The following is a 22266-nucleotide window of genomic DNA, read 5'->3' as shown; positions in this document are numbered from 1 at the left end:
CAACCTGCCTCTCCTTCACTTTTTCAAGGTACACAGTATTTCCCTTTTACTGGCGAATTTCAGAATCACAAAAGCTGCATTTTGAGCACTAATTTTTAAGGAGATTTCCAATCTCCTCTAGGAAGTACTTAGATAATCACATAGGACAAGGACTGTTTTGAGAAGTTTGGAAAAAAGGTCACGAATCTCTCTTCCAATTCTAAAATAAACATCTACAGTCTGATCTCATTTTACTCAGTGCTTCCTCACAACCACCCTAAAGGGATTGCTAATGTCTTTACCTAATTAGGGATCAAACAAGCACAATATTTTTTAGTAGGAAATGATCCTGAAAACATATTTAATAAGAAAAAAAGAATTTGTAATTTTAAAATTATAAAAACACTATGACAATAATTAAGCAAGAATAACACACATTCGGAGAAGCCCAGGGGAAGTCAGAGGAACACATATAATAAAGGAGAATATTGCAGCCGTGTAGCTCCCCTGGGCCTCAGCCTCCAGCATGTGGAAAGTGGAGACCTGGTCCTCTCCCACCGCACGCCAGGCACCGCGGCCTCCCTCGGCTCCCTCCGCCCCACCTTGTCAGGCACTTCGGGACCTTTTTCTTCAGTTGTTCTCTAGTTTGGTAACTCCTCCCTCAGATATCTGCTTGGCAGCTCCCCATCCCCTCTAAGTCTCTGCAGGAACCTCATCTTCTCCGTGTTACCTACTCTGACCATCCTACTTTAACAGTGAAAAGTGGCCTCCAACTCCACACTCAGCCAGCCCCACCCAACTCATTTCTCTTAGCAAAAAGTTTCTACCTCTAACATCCCACAGAATTGAGTTACTTATTGCCAGCCCTATCATCCTCACCCCCTAGTAAGCACGCACCAGGACAGGGAATTTATTTTGCTCACTGGGGAATCCCAAGTACCTAGAACAGTCCTGGCACACAGGGGCTGAAAAAATATAAGTATACGCTACGAAGAGAAAAGGACGGAGAAGCAGGGCTGTAGGGCGACTGTTCACTTATAAGTCTGATCCCAAGGAGTCACCTGAGAACAGACTCATTAATATTTGTATCCTCACTGTCTAGAACAAACCCCGCCACACTGTGGGCACATGGTAAATATGTTGTCTAAATAAGCTTTCTCCACAGCCTGTGTCTTTGGTACTTGAATTATATTCATATGCTGCCCTCCAGTAGGTCTTCTGCACATAGGAGGGTGGACAGACATATATAATACCTCATAAATTATCTGATCAATCCCCTTCCTTTTACAGATGAGGAAGCTCAGGCTGCAGGAGGAGAATCCACTGTCCAGACATGTGGCACAAACAGAAAGAGCTAGAAACAGAACCCTCATCATCTCTTGACCCTTGGGCCATCTCTCCACTCTACCAGGAGATGTGGAATTTCTAAAGCACTTTCAGATTCTCATATTCTTAGAAGTGAAGAGACTAGAAGGCAAATGTCATGCTGTGGCTGAAAACAAGGGCTTTCCTGTGAGGCATCTTGACATTAGAGTCCACCCACTGGCACTTTACACAAAGGGAATTTCAAGGTCAAGTCACTAACCTTTCCTGACTTCTTTGTAACTGACTCATATGGTTCCTTTACGAATTCATTAGCTTTTTCATTTAAGGACAACTACAATAAGGATCTGTAACAGGCCCTTGAATTGTGATATAATCTACACTTCCACTCTTCTCCTGGTTTAATTTGTATTTCCTATAATGTAAGAAGCTCATAGAGAGCACTCCATTCCGAAGACAAAGACTTGGAGGAAAACAAATGGACCCATAAAAGTTCCTAAAGTCCAGTCATCTGACCACTAAAAGCCAAACGCTGAAATAAAATGATCAATTATGGGACACTTTAAAAATGGTTTTTCAAAAGCTGCCTTTGCTCCTACGGTGGCTTTAATGTTAGCTTTAATTCCCTTCAGGCAGTGGATTTTTAGAAGGGCTTTCATTCCTCTTCTCAACAATGGCCTTGACTGTAGAGTCGAGCTGTGGCTCAGAGAGAACCTGAGAGAGCCTGGGCCTGCATAGCATGCTGGGCTACGGACACGCATTAGACTGTAGCAGAGCGACTGAGCTCATGGCCCAGTTTCAAATCCACACTCCAACCCTGACGAGATGTGTAGCCTGGGGCAAGTTACTTCACTTCTGTATGTTACAATTTCCCCATCTATAAAATGAGAATCATAACCCCAGAGAGTAGTTGAGAGGACTAAGTGAGTTAAGATGGGAAATGCCTATAAGAGCACCTGGCCGACTATAATTGCTCTATAAATATTAGTTATGATTATTTCTATTAATTCCTTATAACTCTGCTTCACTCATAAGAATGCCATATCTAATGATTTCTCATTGTTTTTGACTGGCTTAGAATAACGTATATCTGACATAACAATGAACCTAGAAAACATGACTTTACTCTCAATGGACATTAAAGTTTGAAAAGATAACTCATGTGCTAAGTTGTTCCTATCTTTACAGACCTGAAAATAGAATTCCAGAAGATCATCATGTTTAAAAGAGCTAACCTTAACTTTCTGGTATTGCTGGTTCAGATTTTCCTCAGTGGTTCCAACTCGACCGTCAACATCAGTTTCCAACAGATTACCATTAACTTCGTCCTCTTCTCCAATCGCCAACTTGCCATCACCTTCTTGAAAATGAGTCCCGTTCTGTTCAATTACCTGTTTCTCTTGTATCCCTGCCCTTTCTGAGTCTTTGTCAACATTTGACAACCAGTCCAAAAGGTTTTCTATTTTGGTTTTGCTCTCTTCCAGCTGCTTCACAGCTGCAACCTGGGCAGGGAAAGTTCACAATGGGTATTCTGAATACAGGCCAAGGCATTAGTTTTAAGACATTCCAAAATTAAATATTCAGATCATTTAAAATTAGAGTGGGGAGACTGAAAACTGACACACACTGACAACTGAACACACTGAAATTAAACCTTAGAGAAACAGGCAGTTACTTCAAAGTGTCCACTGTTCTTAAAAATACATTCCAAAATTTTAACTATAATTGATGAGTCCTCACACATTTCACAAATAGAAAGTCTCACAATCCCACTTAAATCTTTTTAAAAGTTAAGCAAAGGCAACTCTTCTAACCTTTTGTAGTATTTGGTCAATTACATACCTGGAAATCCAGAATTCTAGTCCCTGATACTAATCATTGCTTACTACCACCCAATATCACTTAATAAATCAGGAAGCTATTACACAAAGCAATAGTGTACCACATATGTGAATAAGGACCTTTTCAGTTTCTTCCTTGATTGCTGTCTTCACAACTTTATCGAGCTCCTTTTTCGACTGTTCTGCCTTTAAATTAAGCTGTTCACACTTTATCTTGGCTTCATTAAGTTTCTGTTCAATCAAAGTCTTATCTTCTAGTGACAGCTTTTCGCCATTCTCTTTTAAGAAGTTCTCTGTGTTTTTCACTATTTCTGCCAATGCCTGTGCACTTCCTTGCATATCTTTCTGTAATTCCTTATAAAACAAAAGAAAAAAATATCTTATTAAATTACTACCTATGTAATTCTTCCAGAATTGTAATTCTAAAAGAGGCAGTGAGCAGAGAAGGAGAATCTAGCATGGATAGGTTGAAAAAGCATATTCAATATGTCAATTTGAGTTGGTTTATTTAAATCGCAATATTTAACATAATTTGAAATCTCAAACAGCATTAAAGAAAAATATGAGATTTTTATGTTTAACAAAGGGATATGGTTTGTAAACCACTGAAAACAATGAAGTATTCAGTATATAATCTATACTAATTTGCACATACCAGATTTTTTTGTTATGTGAGCAAAGTTACAAAAGCTTTTAAATGCATAGTAATATTATTTATTCTGTTTCTAAACAATTAGTTCTCTAAATTATGTGCTAAGTTGTTCCTAAAATAATTTCTATGCTAACATAATTTCTTCTTCTAAACACTAGAGCTCTATAATATGTAATGTTTGCTTCTGTGCCTTGGCTGCTAGGAAGCTCAAGATTAAGACCTCTCCTCAGCAGTTATAGCTTTCCTCTGTCTCAATTTCTCTATGTAATTTCTGCTCTTCTCTTCCTCCTTTACTTTGTATTTTTATTCTCTATACTGTACTGTGTTTGAACTTCCGTATTATTTTTCCTTACTTTTATTTTAAGCCTCTTCAAATTTGTCAGAGAAGTATTTGAATTGAAAGAGATGCTACTGGGCCAGCTGCGTGGCTTAGTGGTTAAGTGCGCGCGCTCCGCTACTGGCGGCCTGGGTTCGGATCCTGCATGTAACATGGCTTCTCCGGCCATGCTGAGGCCGCGTCCCACATACAGCAACTAGAAGGAAGTGCAACTATGACATACAACTATCTACTGGGGCTTTGGGGGGCAAAAAAAGGAGGAGGATTGGCAATAGATGTTCGCTCAGAGCCGGTCTTCCTCAGCAAAAAGACGAGGATTAGCATGGATGTTACCTCAGGGCTGATCTTCCTCACACACACACACAAAAAATTTAGAAAGAGATGCTACTTATTGAGCCACTACTATGTGACATTAACTGTGCTAGTGACTTAACACACAATATTTACTTAACTCTTACAGTAACATAGCAATGGAAGTATGACCAATGAAGCAACTGAGGCTCAAAGAGATTAAGTAATAAAGCTAACAACGTGCAGAGTCTGGGATCTGGGCCAAGAGCTATCTAGTTACAATGAGAATGTTCTTCCTTCTGACACCAAAATAAAGATATCTTTATCGATACTGTGTGTTCCTTCATTGAAAAGGAATAAATTGCAGAGAAAGATGAAAGGAATAAGAAGAAATTAAGGAAGAGAAAGACCCCAAACGGATAGCTATTTCACCTGACTCGTGAGTGAATGGGTTGGCCTTAAATGGATCCAAGTTTTAACTCATCACACCTGGTATCTCCATTATCAAACCCCCTTTATATCTCCTCCACTCCATATCTCACCAAAAGCAGCCAAGATTACTCGGCTTGCTTGAAGTTGGAAATGTAACTCCTAGCATAAAGTTTAAAGCTCAGGCCTTGGGCATGTAGGTATGCCTTGCCTCAGAAAGCTAAAATGATTGCTGTTTTTCAATAATCCTGACTGCTTTCCAAATAATAGTAACTGAACTTAACATCAACATAGACCTGCTGATGCAAAACTGAATTCTACCTCTTGCTTGGACTGGTACTTCTGTAACTCCACGGTGCCGTCTCCGATCACGAAGGCCTCCTGGTGCCCAATCAGTCGGTTTTCAGTCTGGGTGAGGACATCACATATCCCTTGGAGTTTCTCTTTGTACTCCCGCTGGCGCTCAGCCACAATCTAAAGCAGAGCGAAAACAAAGCATCTTACACGGGCGGTCATAAACTCACTACTGCGAGAGCTCCTTATTAGAACACATTTCGCAAGTTTTCCCTAAATAAGCTTTCCTAAGTATGCTGTAAACATGATAGCAGTGGGGTACAAACTGAGCAAGGTGACACAGAAAGGAAGAGCATGTCCTGTATATAAGGAAACAGATCGTGTTTGGATGAAACTGCCCAAGAGAATACTGGCCATGCACATGTGTAAGAGATGGAACTTCTGACCGACAGGAAGAAGCATTCCATTTTCCCAAGCTCTTGAAACCTGCGACACACACAGTTAATTCTGTAAAAGGATATCAAAACAGAAGTTAGTCGTGATTTGTCTGTTAACACATTTGAGATGTGTATACAGGTTATCATGCTAGAGACAATGCCTAGGTGCTTCAAGAAATAATAAAAGGAACATTGCATGCGATATTTTTACTTAATCACTTTGTCTAATTCCATTCCCATCTCTTTGTTCATTACTGCTAATTACTTGCATCTTTCATTTTCCTATTACATATACACAGTTTTTCATCTCACAGGCCTAGATCATGTTTACTAGGAGCCTAACGCATCCTTGACAAGGTACTGAGTGTTTTATATTCACTCTTTTATCAATGCTCAGAATACTACCAGGTGAGCATTGCGACCATTTCCAATTTACCAATGAGAAAACTGTGCTTAAGTGACTTGGCCTGGGTCCCTCAATGAGGCAATCTGGCTCCAGAGCCTCTGCTCACAACTGCTGTGCCATACCGCCCCCTAGAGGAAAATGATACCCTAAATCTTCCTTATCCATATGTTCATCAATTTATCGCTTGAAATTTATGAATGCATCCATACTTCCCACTCCTAGAAAAAAAATCAAGACTCTCGTCTGAAAATAGTAGCTTAAGGGAGTCATGAAAATTTAAATAAAATGATTACAGTGTTATTATGGAAAACAATATTGTTATACATTGTAGGATCTCTACATTATACCCTATTGTGCCCAACCTTTCCTATTGTGCCATAATTCCTGGGTATCTACATTCCAAGTTCCACACTGAAGAACTAAAAACAAAGAATTCCAACTCCACAAAGAAAGGCACACCTTCTGATCATCAAGATCCTGTTCTAGCTGTAACTGAGTCTCTAAATGTTCCACCTGGGTGGTTACTGAGTCCTGGACATCAAGAAAACACTTCTGAGTTGTATTTAAGAGCCTCAGCAGTTGTTTGCTTTGGTTGGGAGGCAGATCTTGTGCATATTCAGATATGAAGAATTGCACATCAAAGGCGGTCGTCTCCAGCTGCATTTTGGTGTGTCCAAGGTCTTTTAACACATTCTGTGAACAAAGCAGTACAAGTTACCAACAGGGAGTTAAGCCATAACACGAAGTTCAACTTAACAATAATATGTATTTTTAAAATATGCTTCTTATATCAGGGACTCAAGGTTTTATGGACATTTTTTCGTTATTCATTTAGTCAAAAATCTATTTGTCATCTAATAATAGATGGTAATGATGAAATTATTTAAATACTATTGTAATTAATATTATATAAAAAGATAACCCCTCTAAGAATATTTTAACCTTGACCGCCACATCACGCTTAAAATGTAACTCTGACAAAAGGTAAAGATCCAACTTATGTACATTTAGCACATTGAAGGGGAACATTAACATTAAAATACTGCTTGCTAATGTTGTTGTATCCATGTAATTGTGGTAGCACATAAATGACACCATGGGAAATTTGAAATATAAATTAAATGGGCCAGAATTTTAGTTTTCTGACTCCGAAGCCAAGAGCCTAACCACCATTCATGAGGTATGCTGTTCAAATTAAGAACTTGGGGGGGAAAAAAGGCATGACAAAAATGACTAGTACATAAATACTACTTAGATGTATTTATATGACTAATTTATACTATTATGGATTTGACTAATACATAAATAAATACACAAATACAAATCTCAACATGTCAGTGGTAGGAAGAGTTTGATAAGGTAGCTGGGACAGCATCAGAATGACATCTCCAACAGTGTGATTATTTTACGGTTGTGTCAACTATGAACAAACATCTCATAGAGATAAAGAAAGGAAATAATCTCTTATATCTTTAGTAAAGTCATATTTGTTCCAAACATTTGTCATATTAAATCCACAGGTTTTTAAACGTACTTGGTTGTATTTATTTATTTTGATACTTGCCTTGAGAAACTCCAAACTTTCCTTTACATGTTCAGTATCTCGAACATTCACGATCTCCATATCCTTCACAGCTTTGCTCTTCTCTGATATCCAATGTGAGAACGACTTAAGTTTATGCAGAAACTCTTCATGGGAAACTGCTAGTTTAGACTAGAAAACAAAATTGTGTGTTTATTTCTGTCTGTCTCCAAATTTCAAATTCCTACAAATAATGATTCTGTTTTAAGGGCTTAATAGTCTGAAAATAAAGTATTTCATCTGATGACTAAATTTTCAAATAATCAAATTTTCTTCAAAACTCAAATTTGACTCAGTGTGAAACATTCTGATGCCTACCATTTCACAGTCAATGGCAAGCATGACGTGCTTCATTCTCTCTGAAGACGCGTTGCTGAGGGAAGAGAAGGCGGTCTGCAAACTTTGGTGGCTTATACTCAGTTCCTCAAGATGTCCTCTGGGGAAGTTACTGGGAAGAGACTCTAAAAATTCTTCAGCCAACTTCATGTCTTTTCTTAAAATAACAGCAATTGGAGCCAATCCCAATTCAAATGTCTACAAAAAATACATATTTCAGATCTATTTAGTGAGAAACACAAATATTACCAATATTCAAAACATAGAAGTAAAGAGCTCTGCTTATTTTTCCAGTTAATGCCAGCTTACAACCATCCTTAACAGGCAGCGGACAATTCTCACCTCTAACTGTTTAAGCTGGTTCTTCAAAGCTTCTAGATTGTTATCCAGAGACTCCTGGTTGTCTAAGGGGGGCTTCATATCCTGAAGCAAAGCCAAATACTCGTGCATTTTTGACGTGTGCTGTAAACACTGCTGTAACTCGTTGGAAAACTAAACATAAATTTGGACATTTTAATTCAATACCCTTTATGTAGGTTTTTAAAGCAAAAAAAATGCATGGGATTATTCCCAATGGTTCATGCAGCTACTGTCACATAAAATGTACAGTAAGTCAGCTTACCTGTTCCACTGAGCTATCTCCAGAAGTCACTTCTTTTGACCCTGAAATACATTCCAAATGGTTTGGGAAATCAGAGCACAGCTCCTCCAGCTTCTCCTCTCTTGGCAATGCTGATGCACACACAGTAGACTTTTCTAGTCCAATTTCTTTTATATTTTGTAAATTAAGGGAACAGTGGTTTCCTTCTTTGCTTTTAAGATCTTCGCGAATGTGCGGCTGTTCATCCACCATCTCAGAAGTAGTAGATGATTTTTGATTCAAGTCTCCAACCTGTTCTACTTTCTCTGAATATCCATCAGCAAGCAGCTTATGGAAAGCATTTTCAAGTTGCAGTGGAAGTACTTTAGATGTAACACCTCTTTTTTCTAGATCACACTCCATCTGAGTTAATTCCTTCATCAATTCAAATGCTCCTGTAATTTTTTGACTATATTGATTTTGCTTAAGTATATTGAGGAGAAGCTCAGACTTAAGATTTGCAATACAGAATGGCTCATTTCCACTCTCTGCTTTTAGTTCTGGTGAGTTATTCATGGGGGAAACTCCAGAAAAGTTGCAGATTTTAGAGTCACTGGGCACAGCGGATGCTTCATTTACCAACTGTGATGTTGCAACCCTTTTAATTAAGTTGTGCATTAAGATTTTAATGTCTGCACAGGCTGAAGGTTCTTTAACCTCCTGAGGATTCATATGACCTTCTTTCAAACTACTTTTTAAGATATCTTTTACATCCTCAACATATACCCGAGATAATTCAGGAATCTGAACCTCCTTTTCTTGGAGTCCTGGAGACAAGCCGTCTTCTTTTTGTGGTTGTTGCTCAATTACTTTCTTACTGTTAATTTCTAACAATGAGTAGTCAGTGCTCAAAGTGTTACTGGAGTTATCATTTCTTATTCCATTTGTACCAAGTTCTGACTGCACAAAATCAATATTTTTCCCCAGGTCTTCCACATTTCTAAGAGGTAAGATTGAAAGTGTGCTTTCATTTCTTTCTGGTGTGAACTGAGGAATTTCTGTTCCTCCTTCTGAGACACTTTCTTTAGTACAAAGATCATTACGTTGGACCATCTCATTCAGAGGTGAGTCTTCTCGGGCAAGGGCTGCCTTCTCTTCTGCATTATTAACTCCTAATTGCAAGTGTTCTTTCACAGGAGGGGAAGCTATTAGAGGACAGCTTGGAATATCTTCATGTGGTTTTAGTACATCTTTTGCTTTTATATTTTTAGCACAATGTTTTAAATAAGTAAACAGATCAAGCTCTTTCTCAGGTCCATCAGTGGATGAATCTTTCTCAATACTTCTATTCCCTTCAGACAATATAATGTCTGAAGTAATGTCATCACTGATCACTTTGGAAACTGATGAGTCAAATATTTCTTCAAGATTCTCAAACTGAACGGGACTTTCACTAACCACCGTTTGTTGATTCTTTGGTTCATCTTTAAGAGTTACGGTTGCTTTTTCAAGGCTTCCTTTCTGATTATGTTCTTCATTCTTCATGATTTGTGGAAACAGAAACTGATTATTAATTAAATCAAGACTCTCCCCCGTACTTTTACTAGGCAAAAGTTTGAGATATTTATTATCTTCTACTAGACCTTCTATAAGCACTTCTCCTTTACCTGGGCACATTTTTTGAATTAATGTTTCATCTTCTATTAGTATATTGTTTTTATCATCTCTCTTTTTCATTAGATCTCTTCCACTTCCTTGATGACCTTTGTCAGTTACAGAGGCTATAGATGACAAATGGCTTTCCTCAGCAGGTTTTCCTATTACATCATGCTCAGAACAAATGATTTTATCAAAAGATGAGTCGACTGGAAGCGTCACATTCTCAAAATATTGATCTCTGCCTTTCACAGAGTCAGCAGATTCCAGCCCTTGAATCAACTTGACCTTTGTGTTCGTTAGATCATTATCTAATTCAGCAGTTGAACTGATATCAGTATTGTGTAAAATACCTACAGGGCCAAAGGTGTTTTCTGATTCAGTGTCTTTAATGACAGGCAGCAATATATCCTGAAGGGCCATCTCATGATTCAAGAGGTTTTCTTTGCTTTTTCCAACAACCTCAGTTGTATATTTTGGAAGGTTGCTTCTTTCAGTAACTAAACTACTTTTACTACTTGATTCTAGCTGTAAAACATTTACACTTGGCTGTTTTTCTAAAGACACGTCATTGTGCTTTTCATCCAGGAGAATCATTTTCTTAACAGTTTGATTTTCATGACTGTTTTCCTTTTCATTTATGGTGGTAGCACACAACTGGATATCCACATCTTCAGCCTCATCTTGGCGCATGGGCTTTTCTGTCTCATCTCCTACTCCTTCTTCTTCATCATCACCATCAACATCATCATCATCATCATCCTGATCATTACTGTCACATATAGAATCCCCATAACTTTCTTCATTTTGCATAGAATCTAAACGGTCAGTATCAGATTTCAATTCTTGTCCAGTTACATACTCTTCTTTTCTCCCTCTCCAACAGCCAGTATCATCAAATTTTAACGAAGCACGGAACCTCTCTTTCCTTCCTACAATTTCATAATCAGTCAATGAGTCAGACTGCTCGCCTTTAAGGTTATTTGAGCTTTCCCTTTCCGACAAAGTTTCCAGCAATTGTCCATTAACTTTGTATAAGCCAACTGAATTTAAATGCGTTCTTTTACCAGAATCTAATTCAGCTTTCTCCATACCTATGTGAAAATCCTGAACAGACTGTACTTTTCCCCTCACACTTAAGCTATCAACTAGTCCCCCCTGGGTCACCATAGAATTTTCATTCTCTTTCGGAACATCATAAAAAACATCGCCAGGAGAAGCAGCCCCATCGTCTTCCTCCTGCAGTGTGTCATAGTCCTCAGGTTGCAGACAATCACAATCATCACCTTCAAGAAGCAGAAGAGAATCATGGTCATCATCTTCAAACAAGGGAGTATCGTAAAAATCATCATCGCTATCAGTGTCTGTTTCTGTGTCAGTCTGCTGATCATCCAGTAGTGATGTTTCATAGTCTCCAGCACTGACAGTTTCTTCAAGCAATGGTGTACCACAGATAGGAGATGCGCTGACATTATCAGTATCACCCCTTGGAGGCACGGTACAGGAGTATTCTCCCATTTTGGACTCATTTTGCTTGTCTTCCGGTTTCTGCTGAGAAGCAGCGTGCATTTTTTCATCATCATCATAAGTATCTGAAATATATTTATCACAGTGATATTGTACTGGAGGATCACTATAACCAATATTTAAAGATTTTTGTCGAGAGTGTTCTCCCTGTAAACTGATATTAATAGCTGCAATTCCTAGAAACTGGTCTTGAAATTTTTCTCCCATTCTTTGACCAGATGACATGGTTTGGTCATTGAATGGCAATGCAGAGGCTTCACATTTATTTCCATTGCTCTCTGCGGTGTGTACCTCACTAAAATTTCCCTGGTGGTTCCTCAATTTATCATGACTTAACAAGGCACTTAACCTGGGGGAATAGTCAAAGAGAGTTGAATTCTTGTTTATATTATCTTCATTCTCTGTTTCATTCAAATCACAGATTCTACTAGTTTTTGATTTCACAATAGGATTCATTATCAAATCACTTGCAAAGTCTTGAATGTTTTCAGAATGACTACATTCATCTGTGTGGTCATTTGTTTTAACTTGACTTTGATTTTCACAGTTTTTAAGTATGTTTCCAGAGTCTTGTCTAGGCATGCTAACTTCTGCAAGTCCAGGCTGTATTAAATGTGGTACAGAATTGGGAACACATATACTGGATGAATTCGTAACTTTATGATCAGTTGCTATTATATCTGCCAGGTTTTCTGAGTGGTAAAATTCACTACTGAAAACATTATTTCCCATTTCATTAAACTCTTCATCTATGGCATGCTTTCTATTTTCAGGGATTTCTTTATGTTCAGGTTCTCTGCAATGATATTTATCAAAACTACTTGGCGAAGCTAAACTTTCATCCTTTTCTTTACTTCGAACATTATTCAGAAATAGACCAGGGAGTCTTAAGACATCAAGACATTCTTCTATCGGTGTGTCCTCATCCAGTTCTGCACTACAGCCTTCCAGGAGCATACCAACAGCCTCGTTCAAGTCTCCATCATACAGCAAAAGCCTTTGCCCTGTGTTTGCATCCATATAGCTATTTATCATCAAATAAGACAGGAATAATTTTTTAGTTTGTTCTGAGCTCTGGGTTGTCACTGGCTCTTCTCCATCAAAAACATCCTCTTCTTGTCTGTAATCACTGACTGTAGATGGCTGGAATTTACAAAAAGAGAGCCATCTTCTAGCATTTTTACAGGCTTCTAAATCTCCCAAATCTGGCATTTTATCAGGCAGTATTATATTTTTTAAAATCGATGCTGTGTTATTATCTATAATTCCTAGCTGCTTAGCAACATCCAAACCAATGACCTGAGAAGTTTCTGGGATATAAAGAGCAGCTATTTTCTGCCTACCATTTAGGATTTTGTATGCCAATTCATTTGTGATCAGATCTTGCTGCAAGGAAGAAGATGTGGGAAATATTTCACCAGAGTGAGGCCAAATGAGTCCAACGTAGCCTCGCTGAGCCTCTAGCACCAAAAGAGCACTGGTGGAAGTGATTAAATCACACTGGACTGCTTCATCTACCGTTAAACGTTTAGCAGGGTTTGAGTGGATGATTCCACCTGTTTGAACCTGGTACGTGAGAATACTGTTGGCAGTGTCTCTGTCAATCACCCCTTCTGCCATAGCTTCTTCAAGGGTCATTCTTTGACCAGAGTTGCAATTGATCAGACCTCCAGAAAGAAGCTGTGCACCCAATAACCTAAACATGGTTTCCCGGTCTATGAGACCTTCATGAGCTGCCCGTAAAATGCTGATGTTTCTTCCACATTTTAATGTTATTCTGCCTCCTTCTTGTGGTCTCACAGGTAGAAGCCGCATTCCAGTGCTTTCCTGTAAAATACTTCTTTGTATAATATCTATTAAAGACACCTTCTCAGAGGTGCAGGGGTCAATAAGATCTTTGCACATATTTTGCTTTTCCAGGACTTTAGAAAATAACGCTGAGGAAACCAAGTTCTGTTGGAAAGCCTTCTGTAGGGTCAATTGTTCTCCTGTGGCTGGAATAACTAGAAAGCCTGTGGAAAGCAGTATCTCGAGAACTCTGATGGCCATAGACTCTGATATCACGCCTTGAGCCAGAGCATCTAACACTGGAATTGTGGTAGCTGATACAGCAGAAATAATCTCCTTTGCTTGATTTAGTTCTCTGAGTTGGTACAGAACTTGTTGATCAATAAGGCCATGACTTTCGGCATCTTTGAGATCAAAGCACTTTCTTAATTCTGGTGCAATTAGACCTGAAATCATTAGCTGTGTCTCGAGCAACCTGATTCCTGTGTCATAGTCAATGAGGCCTCTTAAAACTGCCTGAAAGACTGAAAGGATTTCTCCAGTTGTCTGATCAATGGTGCCTGCAATCACCTTATCCAGCTGAAAGGAAAACATAACATTCTCAGGTCAGTCTGACGCAAGGGTGGGCAGAGTTTCATGAAACTTAGTTTGCTTTTTTTAAAATGAATAATATACTTCAACATAAAAATCCTCTACTTACCAAGGTGCAGCAAGGCTGTGAATGTTAGGCAGCTCAAATGCACAAGTGATCTATGTCAGTGATCTATTCAACAGCACAGGATGTGATAAAAGCTTTGAAAACAACATGCATCTGTGAACTGAAAACTTAATATCGTGTACATTAACAAGGTTAGTGAGGACACCACAGAGCAAATGATGACAGTGAGAAAACAGAACACATACCTAGAAGGCAAATCATGCTTTCTGAAATTGGATGAGATTAGTCTACTGACACGAAAGAGAGTATCAGACCCCATGCTACTGATGTTTACAGCATACAGACTCCTTCACAGACAGTTGAAAACTAACGAACCAGGAAAATTGTTACATACCCTCAAAATGTGACAAATTGTGTGTAAAGTACTCCGGGGAGTAAGGGAGTTGAATATAAAGATAACTCTTTGAATACTGACTATTGTGTTAAATATTATGAATAAGTATTGTCAAGTTTTAAAAGTTTAAGGAAAGGCCAAATTTTAAGTGATTCCTGTTATATTTTAAGAAGATACTAGGGCATCCTCGCTATAGCATATGGCCTAGTATTACTCAAATAAATCTCATGGATATCTCTGAAAATCAAACAAATCCCATAACACTCCAATGTCACCTTGAGAGATGACCTGCAGGCTATTTTATAACATCATAGTCATTATATAGTAAAGTACCTAATACAGCAGAAGAATGGCTTTTAAAGAGAAGAGTTAGAAAAATGAATGATTCTTTTCTTTTACCATGCAAGGCAGAGATTAAGATGTCACAGAAACTGATGACAGCAAGTGTAAGATTGCATTTAATAACACTGAAATCTCCAAATATGTAAATAAACTCCATCCATGTTTTTTCCATGTACACAATTCAAGGTTATTTCTTTATTATTGACATATATATCTACAATCATGCAATAAAACTAATAATCTTGAAACCGTTCCATGGTTTAAATAAACAGTATTACCTTCTCCTCTACCTTTACATCTCCTAAGGTTTGTGATTCTTGTAGTTGTTTCAGAGATTCGCTAGACAATAAATTATAACTTTCTTGAAGAGTTTTCATTTGTTTTTCCAATTCATTTCTTTCTTCATCTGTCATTCTAAAAAACCAGAAAGTATGAGAAGAGGAATGCAAGTCTTCAAGTGATAAAGACGACATATTAGGCTCAATGACTTCGTAAAGTAGAATACTCTTCTAAATAAGCCCATGATTATAAAATATAACGTCACACACAGATTGCTCAGGTCTTAGAAGGGCTGTATATGAAAATTAAGGATGGCCCTAAAACATCCAGGAATCCTTCTCTCACCTGAAAAAGGTACTGAAGGGTGTAAACTAATATATCAGCACCTTTCTAGCATGTACAAACTTCTAAAATAACAACTGCTGTTATCTGATAGAGGGAAAGATCCCATTGTTAGTCCCAACATGGAGAAGGGACAGCAAGGTGCCATTACTTAAGATGAAACTTGTCTAAGCCGAAGGATGAACAAACAAGAAATTTACAAGGCAATTAACCTGATTCTCTAAAGTACAAAACAAAATCACTTTGGAATAATCCTAAAGAGTACAGTCAAACAGGGTTTAAGAAAAGGGTAGATTCCTTTACTGCCTGAGTCATTAGCTAAAATATATGAAGTGCCTTGTTGCAAAAAGTAGGACCAAAATATGAGAAATCAGGTTGCCGCAGGTCTCAGCTAAGAAAATGAAGAACATATTGACACACCTTTTCCAAAAGGTAAGTCTCAGAGAGTGCCACTTAGAATGAAGACTTGGCTTGGAGTCTCTACAACTCACTAGCTATTGATCCTTAACCTCCCTGCGTCTGTTTTCTCATCAGTAATATACGGGGATAATAAGTACATTATAGGGTTTTGGTAAAGACTAAAAGTGACAATTAATTAAGTTGCTAAATTTATAATCTTATGTTAAGTAAATTAAGTAAAATTAAGTAAATTTATAATCTTATATTAAGTAATTATGTTATACTAAGTAAATTTGCAATTGAGTTCCATTTTTTAAAATCTCAATAAAAATTTACCACCTTCTAGCTTGCTGAACATTTTTAAGACTACTTTCCTACTTTCAATAAAAGAGCTAATGAAAACCAGCATACTTGTCTCCATGTTTAGCCAAAAATAGCTGCATGGTTTGAAGGGCTTCAGATAATTGTTCCTTCTTGGCTGAGATTTCTTCACTGGAAATCTGCAAGGTAAAGAAAATACATTCAAATTCAAATTCTCCCCTCACAAAGACTAGACAACAGTAATTTTTAAAAAACTAAGTTTTCACCAAGACCCAGATGATGGGTCTATTTTCTGGGTGACCCAAGGCAATAACCCATCAGTTATTACCAGCATATAGGCCTGCATAAAAAGAGCACTTTATTTAGAATGCGTGATTAAGGAAAGCCCCTCTCTCTAATCATACTGCCATTATTTTCACTAGGAAATAATAATACAGCATTATATGGTTCTTGCATTTGTTCCAACCCAACCGCGAATAAAGGCTGCCTTAACATCCCAGATGGCCAGAGGTTTAGCACTGGCCCAATGTCGTCCTTGAACATCGCAGTGCTTAAAGATCCGTGAACGTGGAACACCACTCCAAACAAGTACCTTCCTTCCCCCGAGCTCCTGGACACAATGCTCCTTTCGGAAAAATTTTGGTGGAAGTATTAATCTGTAAGTCTGAAGATCAAGACTAAGCAATTTCTATTGCTGACTTTCACTTGCAAAAGTCACCTGTGATGGTAAGAGGAATAAAACTGATCTGTTTGAGGAAAAGCAAGAGGTTGCAACACTTTCTCCTAATTCCTCAGTATATTTTTTCTGAATACCTAGTATCAGAAATTAATTGCCGTTCTTTTAAAAGAGCAGAAATGAGAGGAATTGATGAAGATATATTTTCCCCCAATCTATTCAATTCAGAGTCAATTTAAAGTCTATTTTTCATGGTTATAGGTAATCATGAGGCCATATTGATTTTTTGAAAGACATTTATTACTCCCATCAAATTACCTTAATTTTCCTTTAGCAGAGAGACCATCAATTATTACTAGAGATTTATAATATAGGCTACGATCTGCACTAAAAAGTATCTACTTTTATGTCTACTCAGTCTAAAACTGATCTAGTGAAATTTTGGAGAATTTAAAACTACAGAATGAGAAAATACCAAGGGTTTATAATCCACGTTTCCCAGAGGAAACTTGTTCTCCCAAGAAATCCTTGCTAAGGTTTATGCCCCTGTGTTAGTTCTTTTTCCTATTTGACAGGGGGAAAAAACAAGAAAAAATTTTAAACTAAAGATTTGCATAAAATTACTTTGAAGGTTTTGGGTTTAAAACACCAAACGTTAATTGCTTTCCAGTGTCTTATTTCTACCACACAATATGAAATATAGTACACAAGACTATGAGTTAACATGGCTTTATTTGAATTCAATAATAATTAGGTCTGTAACCTTCTCCAAGGGGGAACCCCAGATAAGGCACATCTGCCTCCTATCATAGGCAAAATTAGACAAGACACTGAAGATTTCCCCTTTTTAATTAAGTCAACAATGTCTATTTCAACGGATGGCGAGTGAATACCAATGCAGAACTAAAAGGGAAGGTAATGATAGCCCCTATAATCTCCAAAGTCAGGCAGGGCTCTGCAGGAGGGCAATGAAAGAAAAGTATTCGAGAAAAATGCTGCTTAACTTAGCGGAAATCTATTTTTAAAAATACAGGAGCAATTCCAGTGCTATCACCAGCGGCAGCAATACTGGAATTGACACCTTAACTACTAATGCCCTAAGAGCTTCAAGCAGGGCAGTCCAACAGACACCATGGAGCCCTATCATCCTGCGAGCTGCAGCTACCTGACTATCGCCAAGGAGATGGAATACAGAAGACAGCCCACAGAACTAAAGAATTCATTTAGGTAAGGGAAAGGATCTGGAATTTCTGGTGATTGACTGGAGAGCACTTTGTAAAAAACAGAAAAGATCCAGAAAAGCACAACTAAATTCAATCCTCAAAAATATTAATATCCTAGTTGGTAGTTTTTTTGTTCTTGAAACTTTTTGTTTGTATCCGTAAGAATGAGACTGCATATCTTTATGATATGGAGCATATGGATCTACTCTGGGCACAAAACAGGACGACTCTGCTCTTCAGGAATTCTCATCATCATAATCAAGAAGCAGATCCAACTATTAGGAAAAGCAGCACAACTTATTAGTTTACTAACAGTAAGACTAATATATATACATAGTTCAAGCTCTGGAAGCAGAGACCCCTTCTTCTGCCACATACTGGGATTCCTTGGGGAAGTTACTTAACCTCTCTGATCCTCATTATAATTGCTTATAAAAGTGGGAAAAATTAAGATACAGAATTGAAATATTTTTAGGTGGACTGTATCAACTCAGTAAATTCTACCCACTACTATGATGATGAAACCAGGACCTCGATGAATACCTTTTGCTTAGAGAAGGTAGACTTTCCAGCCTTCTCACCATCTCTCAATGTCTTGCTGATATTTGATACCCATTTCTGTAATTCTTTGGCTTTTTCAACATGCTCTTTCTTTTCTTCTTCCAGTGACTTCTGACAGGTGGGAGTGGTAAAAAAAAGATATATTCCAGTAAATGACTGAGCTGTTTAACCGACTTCTTCATAGAAAACAAGAATGTAGAAATATTTTTACATCACACACAGGTTACTGAGATATTTTATTCATTCACTTAACCATGTTCATCATGTCACATAGCAGATGTACTTTCAAAATGTTTATGGTAGCAAAGGAAGCTGTGACAAGCACTCTTTAATGATCAGTCTGACCTCCCAGCTGGTCAATCAATGTGACAAATAAAAAAATTCAACTTTATTCATGAAGCACTAGAAGATCTTTGTAGTGCTGCCTTTGCATTAGCAATACAATCACAATCGTCTTGACAGAAAAGTATTAAACAACGGAAAGCTGAAAGAATATAGAATGTCTACACACATATGAAAAATACACAGAATGAAGAAAAATCTTTCCCCCTCCTCCAACATACAATGTATTCATAATGCTACTTTTAATTACAAAGTCTTAACTAGAAATGAGAGACTGTGGTAAACATTTAATATGTAAAGAAGGTTAGCACATACAGAAAAACGAAAAAGTTTTTCACTTTTCAAGGTGATCTGAAACACTATAGCCTCATGGATGTGGGAACGAATTTTACACCTTTCTCTTTGATTCCCTGGTGCTTTCTGAAGCTCTTTCAGTGAGTGCACTGGATCATTTAATACACAAGAACCCTAACATCAGGATGGATCTATTCAGTGATGAAGAATTCTGAAGAGAGGATGCTGTAAACTTACTGGAGTTCATCCAACTTATCCCATATTCGAGGTAAAATACTTTTATTTTAGTGTGGGCAAGATTCAAAAAGAGAATCTCAAAGCTGAATGGAACCATTATTAGCAGCAGTAAATCTTCTGCTATTTTCAATTTAAGAACTATTCTCTGTTCTGAGCAGTCAGCCATTTCTAGCCCTCAAGAAATAGGTAGTGATTCAAGTATGTGACACAATTACTAGGCTGTCTAATTAACTGATACCATCACGCTCTGGATAGATCGCATGAACCAGACAGCATCACCCCCATGCAAAGTTATTTAAACACGTCCTATTATGAAGAATAGTAGAGGCTAGAAATTCCTGTCATCAAGGGTTCAGATACTTCTAAGAGTTTAAGCCCTGTGTGGAAATCGAAATCAGCTTTTTCTAAGGCTTCTTTATATGTCAACTTTCTTTTTGTTTGGGGACATATTATATTTCTGACATACGACTTCTGATCTTTGAGTTTGGTAGCAATGAAGACATCTATAATACCGACTTGGAGAGCCTCTTCTATTGACAACCGGGACTGAACCTGTGGCTCGATCAAGCCCCCTGTCAAGTACTGAAATTCCAAACATCGGATTCCCATTTCCTTACTGATGATATTTGCATTCACAGCTTCCACCACTGACATCATTTTGTTAGTGATGGGATGGCCAATCCCTGTGATCACCAGTTCACACTGTCGCAGCTGCTGGGCAAACCCCTCATCAACCAGGCCTCTACGCAAAGCTTCCGCCACCCGGTACTTTTTGCCAGTAAGAGGATCAATTATGCCCCCTGTACTGACTTGGGCTTCAAGGCATCTGAGGGCAGTAATCCGATCAACCAAATTTCTACGGGAGGCCTTGAGGACAGAGATCCTTTCCCCACTAGTAGTCAGCCAATACCCTGCAATAGGACTATGCAAATCCTTCTTGGGAACTAACCGGCTCAGCAAGGAATCGGCAAGTTCTGTAAGGGTGATGAGGCGTTCCTGATACTTTTTGACCACGGCTCTGTCAACTGTTCCCTGCTCTATAGCCTCACTAAGATTGAACTGTAATCCTGTTATAGTATCAGTCAGCATATGAGAAGGATGCCCAAAGGATTCAAAAAATGTGGCTTCCTTCCACTGATATTGCTGCCCTGAAAGCTCAAGATATGTACTCTTTTCGATTAGGTTTCTCTGGAAAGCCTCATACGCAGTCAGCTCTGCTCCTGTCTTAACGTCTACTACAGAAATCCTATGAGTTTTTGCTACATTGAGATTGGAAATGTTCCTCTCCCCAAATGGAAACAGAAAGCACTGGCAATCTACATCAAATACACACATTCGCAGTAATTCTGAGTAATACAGAGCTTGCTTGTTATTGGGATTAGGAAAAACTCTTGTGTTGCTGGATGGCTCGTGTAAAAATTGTAGGATGGCATTATTTAACAACCCTTGCTGCAGAGCAATTTCTGGAGGAACTCGAATGCCCCTCACAGGGTCAATGACGCCCCCACTGGCGATCTGGGCCTCCAAGATATGTTTACCTTTTTGTCTGTCAAGCATTCTATTTTCCATAGCTTGAAACACTGACAATGTCTTAGAAGAATATGAATATCCCAGGGCTGCCTTCTCTGCCTCAAGGAGTCTAACTTTGAATTTGGGGTCAATAACTCCTTTAAGGACTGCATCTTCAACAGAATATGTCTGACCTGAAATGGGATCAATTATAAAACCTGTTGCAGCTTGAGCCTCTAACAATGCTAAAGCCATCATTTTGTCTATTATGATTTTCTTGGCTGCTGAGGCAAATGAAACCTTTTCTTTCGTGGATTCTAGGTAAAGCCCTGCAATTGAGGTGGCTTTCGTCAAAAACTTGCTAAGAGCTTTCTGAACTTCTTCAACAGTCTTAAGACCAAGTCGCAGCTGCTCAATTGTTTTCATATCCAGAAGCTTAGCTTCAGCCAACTGCCTGGCAGTCACGGTGTGCCGGAGCCCTTGGAATTTAAATTCATCATCCCTAACTGAACATGCATGATCGCCATCAAAGTTCTGGAAGGTCTCTGGTTCTAAGCCTTTTTTAAGAAAATCTCTCTTGAGTCCACTGGATGCTCTGCACCCTTCAAGCATCCATTCTTCAGCATTGGGGACTGGGTTCTTTTCTTGTTTTAATGTCGTGACTTCTGTATGCATATCATACTGCTTGTTCTTAGCTATCTGTAATAGGAATTTATAAGACGTTAAAAGTCATCTAAAGAACATTATGTCATTTCACCCATTCTTAATCCAAATATAATTCCTAGAATAACAAAGATGAGATAAGAGAAGAAAAATTTCAAACCAAAGAGGGTTCAAGAACAAGAAATATTATTTTGAGAGTCTGAAATTTACCTTAGATGAGAATTAAGGTATTAAAATGGTATGTTTAAAAAAGACTGAGATGAAATTTGTCCACAGAACATGTTAGAAATTAAAGTTGACTGCTCGGTTTTTCTAGCTTTTTTTATGGTGACATTTTTCATAATATAATCCCATAGATATAACAGTATAACCACTACATCCATGTGTTTAATCTCAAACACCTAAAAATTAAAGAACGGTAATTTGTAGTAAAGATTCAAAGTAAATCACCAGAATATTATAGCATTATTTTCTGTCAGAACTAAGAGACAATTACATCCAACACTGTTAAAAAAATTTAGTCTAGCAGAGAAAAGAAACGAGAGAGGAAGCTTGACACTAGGTAGCT

The 22266-nt window shown here is 38.1% G+C and overlaps 1 protein-coding gene across 19 annotated transcripts in view; it reads right to left on the bottom strand.

The window, feature by feature from the left end:
• The window catches only part of DST (dystonin), a 441352-nt gene that overhangs the window by 119641 nt on the left and 299445 nt on the right, over positions 1-22266 (bottom strand). For 11 of the 19 annotated variants that reach the window (XM_058554118.1, XM_058554104.1, XM_058554107.1 and 8 more), the window contains 11 exons: positions 18636-18764; positions 16284-16372; positions 15131-15266; positions 8530-14037; positions 8250-8399; positions 7890-8105; positions 7554-7703; positions 6449-6682; positions 5174-5326; positions 3264-3497; positions 2538-2804 (listed from right to left, as the gene is read on the bottom strand). In XM_058554118.1, the coding sequence (XP_058410101.1) occupies positions 2538-2804; positions 3264-3497; positions 5174-5326; positions 6449-6682; positions 7554-7703; positions 7890-8105; positions 8250-8399; positions 8530-14037; positions 15131-15266; positions 16284-16372; positions 18636-18764 (7266 nt within the window). Of the gene's footprint in view, positions 1-2537; positions 2805-3263; positions 3498-5173; positions 5327-6448; positions 6683-7553; positions 7704-7889; positions 8106-8249; positions 8400-8529; positions 14038-15130; positions 15267-16283; positions 16373-18635; positions 18765-19013; positions 21735-22266 lie in introns of those variants that run through there. The other 8 variants (XM_058554112.1, XM_058554114.1, XM_058554115.1 and 5 more) reach the window with 2 other exon arrangements.

Source organism: Diceros bicornis, chromosome 14 (genome assembly GCF_020826845.1).
Source record: "Diceros bicornis minor isolate mBicDic1 chromosome 14, mDicBic1.mat.cur, whole genome shotgun sequence".
NCBI classification, from domain to species: domain Eukaryota; kingdom Metazoa; phylum Chordata; class Mammalia; order Perissodactyla; family Rhinocerotidae; genus Diceros; species Diceros bicornis.
The sequence above is the reverse complement of the archived record's forward strand: the minus strand, read 5'-3'. Positions and strand labels throughout refer to the sequence as shown.